The 10,736-nt window shown below is 38.5% G+C and overlaps 1 protein-coding gene across 1 annotated transcript; it reads left to right on the top strand.

Annotated features, from left to right (window-relative positions):
- Window positions 1–6,749: 6,749 nt before the first annotated feature.
- LOC110033079 lies at window positions 6,750–7,241 on the top strand. Its single transcript, XM_020736942.1, has one exon. It carries the CDS (start codon window positions 6,750–6,752, stop codon window positions 7,239–7,241), a length of 492 nt encoding a protein of 163 aa, XP_020592601.1.
- The last annotated feature ends 3,495 nt before the right edge of the window (window positions 7,242–10,736 follow it).

Genomic DNA, 10,736 nt, shown 5'->3' with positions numbered 1-10,736 from the left:
CTTGGTTGTCTTTGATAGAGTGAATGGTGTTGCATTTTCTTTGATACTTGATGCAGACATGATAAAATTTAGTGTTTCTGTCACCAACCATGAACTTGTTCTTTGCTGCCTTCTGTTTCAAGAATTGTTCTTGCCATTCACATTCAATAACTAACTTTTCATTGGCTTCCAGAAGGAATGAATCTCCCACCTGACCCTTGCTGTGTTGTTCCTCTAGAAGTTGGAGCTCTTTCTCAGCCTGTTCCACTCCAGCCAGAATATTCCCAAATGTGCTCCAATTCCAATTATTGAGGGCTTTAGCAGTCTTTTTCTATAGATTCTACAGCTTGATTAGGGGGTTTTTGTAATCAAAATCCTTCCAATTCTCCTTGACAATATGTATGAAATATCTATGGCTTGACCAAACATTAAGATATCTGAAGGGAGGTCTGCTGTTGTGTCCATTGGCTGAGATGAAAATTAACATAGGTCTGTGATGAGACCCTGCCAAACTAAGGTGAGTCACATTAGTTTGTAGATAATTCTGAATCCGGCTGTCATTAACCAAGAACCTATCCAATCTCTCCAAAATTTTTCTCCTTCTCCAAGTGAAATCTTGTCCATTGAATCTCAAATCAAATAGCCCAGCAGAATTGATGTTGTCATTGAAGTGAGTCATGTTATTAGTGGAAGGATTTCTTCCTCCTTTTTTTTCAGCAGGTGAAGCAATACAGTTGAAATCTCCTCCAACAATTCAGGCAATGTTTGTCAAGCTTCTAATTTGGTGGAGCTCCTTCGACAGTTCAATTCTTGCTAATTTGAATTTGGAGGATCCAACACATAAACAGAAGTGGCTTGGCCAACTTGGTCTGCCATGGTAAAAGAGTAGTGTATGAATTGTGAATGACTGAGCAAAATCTTACAGTTCATTTCTATTCTACTCCAAATCCAGATTTTGTTATTTAGATTAGTGTTAAAAGAGAACTCTGGGAAGGCTTTAGCATATTTCTGAATATTTTGATTAACCAAAGGTTCCAGGATCACCAAGCACCAACACTTGTACTTGTGATTTAAATACTTTAATCTTTTTAAGGAAGGAAGATCAGCAATCCCCCTTACATTCCAACATATCAGATTAATCATGCTGTTGGGGTATGGGAAGAGGGTTGGGACCTAGATCTTTTCCTGCCCCTGGTTGTGTGAGAATTATTTGTCCTTGGCTCCTTCTGCTGTTCTCCATTCTTTGTTTCAGTGTCTTCTTTGAGCTTCTTCTTCCTTTTTTTTGTTGTGTTTGCCACTCACTTTTCATTGAATATTATATCTCTTGTATCAACTGCTCTGAAGGTGTGCATTTCATTTTACTGCTTTAGACCCCCTCCATATTGCCCACATTTTGTGTTTCTTTTATGGGGTGATGTGGCTTGTCCCCTTTATATATATATGTCCCCATGATGGCGACTGGAGGAGAAGGTGCTCTGCTAGGGTTTCTAGTAGGGTGATGTTTTGCTGGGGGTAGTTTTGTAGGTGGTGCTGCATCTGTCTTTCTAAAGGTGTTTCTTCTTACCTCCTTTTGCCTTGGGAGTCAGCTTCTCTGACTCTTACCGCTGGTACATTGGAGGGCTTTACTGTTTCATTATTTTGTTCTGGGTTTGGCCTGCTTCTGCATCTGTGGGAAGCCTCTTCTGGCCTCCTTGTTTTACTGGAGGAAACTCCTTCCCCTTTTGTGTTTTGTACTGTTGGTTTGGACTTTACTGTGAGCTTTAGCCTTTCCAGAGCATACATGATTTTCTTGACATTTTTGTGATTTGCTGGAGCTTTTGCTGTTGGGTTTTCTCTCCTGGTGTGTTCATTGGTTTTAATATGGCTACCCCTTTTGACATAGTGATTGATGCTCAGTGGGCTAAGGCTACTTATGCTGGGGTGGTGGGCAAGTCTAATGTTTCTCTTAATGATCCTGATCATTTAGTCCTCCCACAGAACTTCCATGACACAGGTGCTGGAAAGGGTAACAACCCTTGTATTCATCCTTTGGGTTCCAAAGAAGGTGAACCAGCTGTTTATTTATATCCACATGAAATCCACAAGAAATCCACAATCTAAATGAACAAGTGAAGTTTACCTTGGTAGGAACATTTCTTCTAGGCCACCCTAAAATGGAATTAATCAGAAACTAATTTGCTTCTTTAAAATTCAATGGAGATTGGCAGATTGAAATACTTGATGGTAGGAATCTACTTATCTAACTTTCAGGTGAGGAAGACTATGTAAGATTTTGCAAAACAAGCTCTTCAAATTGGAGGTACCATCATGAAGATATTGAAGTGGGATTCTGGTTTCGATCCTAGTAAGGAACCTCCTATAGTTCCCCTATAATTTAAATTACCTGGCCTTCCATTTCAATACTTCAACCTCCATGCTCTATTAAATATTGCAAGTGCACTAGGGAGACCTCTGAAGGTTGATGCTCTTACATATAACAAAGCTAGAACTACTCTTGCTAGAACCCTTATAGAAAGAGATGTAACTCTCCCTAAAATTAAAAAGCTTTGAATTGGTACTGATAAAAAAAGGTTCTGGCAGAATGTGGTATTAGAATAGAAACCATATTATTTCTACCAATGCAAGATGTTTGGAAACACCAAAGATAGATGCTTCAGGCTTCACCCCCCTCCAAAGAAAAATGTGTTTACTCAGGAGAAGATTAATCAGTCCACTCCTCCAGAACCTACAGTTTGTGTGGAACCCTCTCCAACTGTGAATTTGGAGGATATATTGGGCACATCCAAAAGCTCAATAGCTCCTTTTAGGTCCAATGCTCTTACTAACTTATCCCCAAGACACTTCAGAGAGGAGGAAATCAAGTATATATTATTACTCCCCTAACTGATTCACTAGGGTGAGGAGACATCTAGGGAGAATAAACAGAAGGATATCACAGTCTTAGAAGCCCCTGAGAAGAGCGATATAGCTAAGATGAAGCTCTTAATGGTAGAGGAATGGCAAACAAAAAAATCTAAGAAGAAGAAAAATTTATTATCAGAAGTTCAGAAACTAAAAGAAGGAAACAATGGGAGCACAGGTGTACTGAAGATTGGAGGGCCTTCTCCTTCTAGAGGAAGGACCAGATCAAGATATCAGCCTTCTCTCCACTTTAATCCCTCCAATGATTAATATTCTATGTTGGAATAAATAGGGAATTTTCCATCACTAGTCTGTAAGAAGACACATCTATCTCAACAAAAAATACAAACTTTGGTGTTTAGATATACTAGAACCAATGGTTCAGTAAAACTAACACAAAATCATTCGCAAATTTCATGGATTTTGTCATTATGCTAACTAGAATAACAAAATTTGGTTCTTTTGTAGGAAAGAAATATAGTAGAGTACTCTTATTGACCATCCACAGTTTATACATCTCTCTTTATTGATTCAAGGCCACCTGGAGTATGCAACTTTCATTTATGCTGGAAGTCTCAAAGCTAATAGACAGTAGCTTTGGGAGGGCTTACATCTCATCAGTACTAATATGAACTCTCTCTGGATGGTTGGGGGAGATTTTAGTTGTATCACTTCTGCAGCAGAGAAATCTGGGGGGAGACCTCATAATCTGTCCAAAATGACTTTCTTCAATGATCAGATACAACAAGCTGACTTGTTTGATTTGGGGTATCAGGGTCCTAAATTCACTTGGAAAAGGGGTTTATTGTGGGAAAGACTTGACAGGGTGCTAGTGAATGACTGTTGTCATAAGCACTATCTGCTAACTTTTGTTACTCACCTAACACTCACTAGTTCTGATCACAGACCTCTTCTTATATCTATTACTTCCCCTAGCAATATCACATATCACCCCCCTTTTAGATATCTTAATATGTGGTCCACTCAACCCCTATTCATCAGCTGTGTTGCTTCTAATTGGATGGATATTGACCATACTGACCCTTTCATCAAACTTAGCCTCCTTCATCTGAAAACAAGCAAAAATTGAGAAAGTGGGGTTGGTAGACTTTTGGGAATGTTTTTTCCAATGCCTTATCTACTGAAAAGGATGTAGAGAAACTTGAAGCTGTTGTTCAGAATGAAACTGCCACTAAGACTGATCTGCTCACTGCCCAGACTAATCTGCTCAATGCTATTGACATACAAGATCTCTTACTCAAACAAAAAGCTTCTATTAATATTTTTACTGAAGGTGACAGAAACACTAAGTTTTAACATGCTTATATTAGATACAAGAGGAAGTGCAATACCATTCACTCTGTTTACTCTTTTGAGGGTAGATGGATTAATGACAATGATCTTATTTCTTTGGATGCTGTTAAGTACTACAGCTCCTTACTGTACTCTTCAGTTGATCTAAATACTGATTATGAAAACTATTTTACTGAAGAATTAGATTACACTAATCAACTCAAACTCACTGAACCCCCTTCTGATGATGAAATTTGGGATGCCTTAAACACCATTGCCAGCTCCAAATCAGCTGTCTTTAATGGTTTTAATGCTGACTTTTTTAAAAAAGCTTGGCACATTATTAAAAAGGAGGTAATTGAGGCTATCAAGAGTTTCTTCAGGGGGGTCAATCTCGTCAATCTCCCAGAGATACTTCTACTGTGCTAACTCCTAAAGGAGATCTGCAGAAGACTTGGGAACACTACAGGCCTATCAGCCTTACGTTTGTCATAAGTAAACTCATCAGCAAGATCATAGTAAGAAGACTCCAACTTCACCTTGACAAGATTATATGCCCAAACCAGACTGCATTCATTAAAGGGAGATCCATACTGATAATGTGTTACTGGCACAAGAACTTATTCTGGATTTGGACAAAATCAGTAGGGGGTAATCTTATGTATAAACTAGATATTAAAAAACCTTATGACACCATTGATTGGAAATTTATTTTGGGGATTCTTGCTGCGAGAGGTTTTCAACCCGATTTCTGTAAACTCGTCCACAGGTGGCTCATTAAAAACAAGAATTCTATTCTTATCAATGGCAAAGCCTGGGGTTCTTCAACAGCTACCGAAGGGTTCAAACAAGGCGACCTAATCTCCTCCCCTATCTTTATTATTGCTAGGATTACTTCTCTAGAATGTTAGACAGAGTCATCCTCAACCAACAATATTCAACCAACAATATTCCAGATATTCCAGATTTCATCACAAATCCACTATGGCTATCTCCCACCCCATCTTTGCTAATGATATTATGATATTCTCTAATGTTTATAAAAATGTAGTTAAAAAAGTCTACCAATGTCTGAAATAATTTCAGAGCTACTCTAAGATGGAGTTTTGACCTACTAAATGCCAACTTATCTTTAACAAGAGGGCATCTTCCAATTGTAAACATTGGGTCTCTGATTATACTGGTTTTTCCATTGCTAAAGACCCTTTAAAATATTTTGGGGGTTCATCTCACTTGAGGAGATCTAAGCTAACCCAATTTGATGAGTTTTTTTCAGAAAATTCAGAAAACCTTATCTAGATGGTCCCATTCTTTCCTTTCCATTGGGGGTAGAATTACTCTACTCGGAAGTATCTTAACTACCTTCCCCTCATATATCCTCCAAACCAATTATATGAAGAAAAGCATTCAAATTCAGTTGGAAAGAGTCTTTAATAGATTCTTGTAGGCAGGTCAAAGGCAGCAGCTCCACTGGGCTTCTTGGCAAAAGACAGCTAAACTTAACATGGCAGGTGGGGGTTCAAGGGACTTCAACAAATCACACAGATTAATTTCTGTAAGATGTGGATCAATTTCAAAGCCCAAACTCCCTATGGGCTAAGTTCATGAAAGGAAAGTACTGCAAAGGAAAACATCCATCTCTCATCTCCAAAAAGCTGGGGGACTCTAGAATTTGGAGTAATATGCTTAAAATAAGATACCTTGCTGAAGAAATGTACATTTGGGATCTGGGGAATGGTCAAGTGAACTTCTGGCTAGACCATTGGTGTCCTAAAGACTAGCTAGGGGCTCCACCCTCTGACTTCAACCCTCACCTTTCAGTTTGTGATCTTTGGGAGGGGTACTCCTGGTCTATTACTAAGCTCCAATCCATTATACAGGACCTCCACCAATCTCAAGTTACTACGATTGCTTTTGATAAGGGTAGAAAAGAAAGAATTATCTGGCATAGCTATGCGAACTAAAGTTTGACTAAAGCCATCTATGCCAAACTTTTTAGTTGGGATCAAGTCCCCTGGGGTGTGAAGCCATTTGGAACAGATATCTATCCCCCTCTATATCATTCTTTTTTTGGAGGTCTTTTTTTGGAGGTCTATATCATTCTTTTTTTGGAGGTTCTTCAACAATCTACTGCCAACTGATGATATTCTTAAACTTAAGGGTTTAGGAGGGCCTTTTAGATGCTATCTTTGCCGGAGATTTGAAGAGGACAACAACCATCTCTTCTTTAACTGTGAGTTTGCTCAAGAGGTGTGGAAGACACTTCTTACTAAGATTAAAGTTGAGGGCTTGGATAAGGAATGGTCCAATCTCAAAGATGGATGGGACAGCTGGAAAAGTAAGAAAGGTGATTCTATCCCTTTTATTGTGGCCTGGTTCTTGTGGATGTGCAGAAACAACAAAAAACATTAAGACAAGCTTATTCATCATTCCAAGGTTACTAGAAACTGTGCTTCCAACTTAAACTAGCTGATTCAACTTAACAACTTCCTAATATCAGTTTGCCTTAGACTACCGTAACCAAAAGTCATAACAAGATTGAGAAAGTTTTTTGGCAACCCCCTGATCAACATACCATGAAGATTAATACTGATGGTAGCTTTTCTGAATGGGGTGCTGCGTGGGTGGGGGGGGGTTTCAGAGATTCCTCCAGCAAATGCCTATTGTTCTTTCATGCTCTTACTGAGGCACATGATGCTCTGGAAGCTGAGCTTATTGCTGTTTACTGGGCCCTTACCTTTGCACTGAAATCTGCATGGTATAAACTGTGGATTGAGGTGGACTCTATTCAACTGATTATTTTCCTCAACACTGAACAACTATCCTCTTGGCATCATATACATTGGAAACAGAAAATTGGCAATCTCAACAAGCTGTTTAAAGTCAATATGTCTTTTATCTACAGAGAAGGAAACCAACCTGCTAATTGGCTTGCCAGACATGACCTTTATACTAACTCCATTTCTGTTGCAACAAGGCCCCCCACCCCTCTTGCTCTCCTACATCATGATGATAAGTTGGAGACTTCTCATCTAAGAATCAAAGCTAATCAACTTAAAGATCTCTAGTTTTTTGGGGCTTCCTCATCTCTTTTTATCATTATTTAGTTTTTTCTATGTTCTTGTATGTTATAATTTTTAGGATTGGTCACCCTCTTGGTGTCATTTATATTTTGGTTTATAGTTAGGGGACCTGTCCAGTGGAATCTTTTGTACTGTTTTTAATGATCAACATGAATGGAGCCGAATAATGCTCCTTCCACCAATATATATATATATATATATATATAGATATGCATGGAGCCTACAAAAATTTATGTGAAAGAATACATGGCGGGCAGTAAAATATAAAAAAATTTGGCATAAATCACTTTTTTTTTTTGGGAAGATTGACGTGGATACCAATTAATTCCAATATATTTACAAATATAACATATATGTTAGGTATGACTCATATACCAAGAAATTTGGAGTATCTTGAAATGGAGAGGTGTGTCTCCTGGAATGAAAATGAGTCTCTTGGTGTGAAGAAGTGTGTCTCTTGGATTGGTTCCTTCCAAAGTAGGTGGCGGGATTTCGATTCCGGCGACTGATAACTTCCAATATGCAACTCCTTAAATATAAATATGTGGTAGACGGAGCATTATATAGCGGTAGAAGGAGCATTATACGACCCCCTACATGTTAATGAGTGAAAGAATAGTACAATGGACTCAAAAGGAAAGGTCCTCTTTCTAGAAACCAACATACATAGTGAATCACACCCAAAATGGTGTCCTAAACAAAAAAAAAACTAGCCATACAATAGACAAGGAAAGGGAAAGAAAGGAAAGAAAGGGATATATATATATATATATCTGTGTAAAAGGTATATACATATATATGTAACAATTTATTAAAACTAAAACACTAGAAACAATGGGAGAGGCAGTAGAGGAGTGGTAAGGTCTTCTGGTGGAGTGACCATAGAATTCACAAGGGTTGTTGGCCTTCATTATGAGATGTGGGGCCTCAATAGTATCACCATAAAGCAGGAGGGCTAGTGGGGTGGGGGGCCCGGTGGCAACAGATATAAAACTTGAATGGAGTCCTTTGTCAGGCTAACCAATTGGCAGGTCTGTTTCCCTCCCTATAAATAAAGGTCATGTGGAAGCAAAGGGAGTTCTTAAGATTTCTGATATTCTATCTCCAATAAGTGTGGTGCCAAGAGGATTGGTCTTCAAATTCCAAAAAATTGACGAGTAGAATAGAGTCAACCTCAAGCCAAATGTTATACCATTCATCTTTTTTATCAAAAGTTAAAGCCCAAAAAATAGCAATAAGCTCTGCCTCAAGAGCATCTCTAGAATTAGTGGGGGCATGGAAGAATAGTAGGCACTTGCTAGAGGAGTCCCTAAAAACTCCCTCACCCCAGCACCTCAATCAGTGAAACTTCCATCAGTATTGATCTTTATAATTGATTGTACAGGGGGTTTCCAATAAACTTTCTCAATCTTGAAAGGCTCTCTTGTATCAGTGATCTTGAACTTATAGATATTGGGGAAATTTTTGTACCGAATCAGATTAGTTAAATAAGAGATACAATTTTTAATGACTTTGTGGTTCTGAACATGTTTTCCTTCATGTTTAATACTGTTCTGGACATCCAAAGAAACCAGGCCACAATGAAAGGAATGGTGGCACACTTGCTTCCTTTACAGCTTTGCCAACTTCCAATAAGATTTGACCAATCCAAATCAAATCCATTCACAGTGAGCATGTCCAACAAACCTAACCAGACATCCTGGGCAAACCTACCCTGATTTGGAAGGAAAGAAGTCCAGATGGATAAGTGTGTATGAATCTTTTGAAAGATATCATCAAATTGGATTTGCTTGGATCTGCCAAATATAAGATTAACCCCAAATATTTTATGGGAGGATATATATATATATATATATATATATATGATAGAAGGAGCATGATTCGGCTCTCTACATGTTGAGAGCCGCTCATGGCTCTCTACATGTTGATAAGGTAAAAATTATTACGAAAAACATTACAGAAATGAAGTTAAAAGAGAACCCCTCCAAAAACAAAAAAAAAACACAAAGAAAGGGGTCCAGAGGCACCTACAACTCAGAAACTCAACCAGTAGTTACAATTCTAAGGTAAGGGATATGCTTTTGATCCTTTTTAAGCAAGCTGGCAAGGGGTTTTGAGGGTTTGATGGATGCATTGATTCTCTGTGACACTCCTCCTTCCATTGTCAGGAGGTTAGCAGGTTATTTGCCCTCTCTATATACGAATGGGAATTCCACGTTGATCTTTTTACATACTTGTTTCAGCTTGATGAACCACTGTTGTATAAGTCATGGGGGAACAGCTCTTACCGTCTTGTAATCCACCAGTTGGGAGGAATATATCTCAGCAATTAAATATTTCCACCTATTCATTTCAGTAATTTTAATAGGCCAATATAGTGCCATGGTCTCTGCCTCTATAGCATTTCTTACATATATGGGTGCTTGAAAGCTGAGAATGCATATGCCCTGTGATCTCTGAAGACTCCTCCAATACCAACCTTGTTTGGGGAGAAGTTGTCATCTGTGTTTACCCTTATGAAGGGGTGCTTAGGTTACTCCCATATGACCTTAGTAATCTTGCAGTTTTTTTGCTCCTCATTTCTATTGATATGCAAAATATTGTTGAGATTTTTCCACTATATTAGTTTCCTGATGTAAGTCAAACAATTTAACACTACCTTAGTAGTGTTAGCCTCCACATTCTCATGTTTACTCTGATTTCTAGCAGCCCATATGAACCATGCAATGATGAGTGGGATGGAACTTAATTTTGGTTTATGCCATTCTGCCATGCTCTTTTCCATGTTGCTCCAGCTTAGGTTTATAGTGTTGACATGAATAGAAGGTTGCAGGGAGCTCCACACCTTCCTAAAAAAGCTGCAATTGTAGAACAAGTGATTTGTTGATTCCATATCATTTCTGCATAGTACACACATAGAGGGACCTTTCAGCCCTTTTAATTTCAAAATGTCATCAGTAGGTATCAATTTGTTCAACACTCTCCAATTAAAAAAGGACATTGATGGGATTAAGTATTTGTTGCACAACAGTTCACTTCCAGGGCTGGTATCCCACTGATACAATTTTTTACATATGGCTTTGGAAATGCTTTGAATCGAGTTAGAAATAGGGGCCACCTTATCAGTTTTAGACCTATCAAATTGTACTGTGGTCACTTGCTCCACAGAATTATTCTTTAGTATGTTCTGCAGAAATTCCATAAACCAAGATTGCTCACTCTAACATCCCTTCACCAGCAAGTTGCTCTTCTTGCTTTCCCCCAGAGGTTCCTTGAACTCTTCAGGACACCAGTTATCCTGCCAGAAGCTGTGTTTCCATGTTCCAGCTCCCAAATGTATAATTATATAGCCTTGTATTTTTATTTGAGCATTTGTCCCCAAATTCTGGAATCCTCCATCTTTCTGGTCACCAAATTGGGATGGTCATTCCTGCAGTACTTTGCATGTGTAAACTTAGCCAAAAGATATATATATATATA

The sequence above is a fragment of the Phalaenopsis equestris genome, unplaced genomic scaffold, assembly GCF_001263595.1.
Source record: "Phalaenopsis equestris unplaced genomic scaffold, ASM126359v1 Scaffold001086, whole genome shotgun sequence".
Taxonomy (NCBI): domain Eukaryota; kingdom Viridiplantae; phylum Streptophyta; class Magnoliopsida; order Asparagales; family Orchidaceae; genus Phalaenopsis; species Phalaenopsis equestris.
This window is presented reverse-complemented; position numbering and strand designations above follow the sequence as displayed.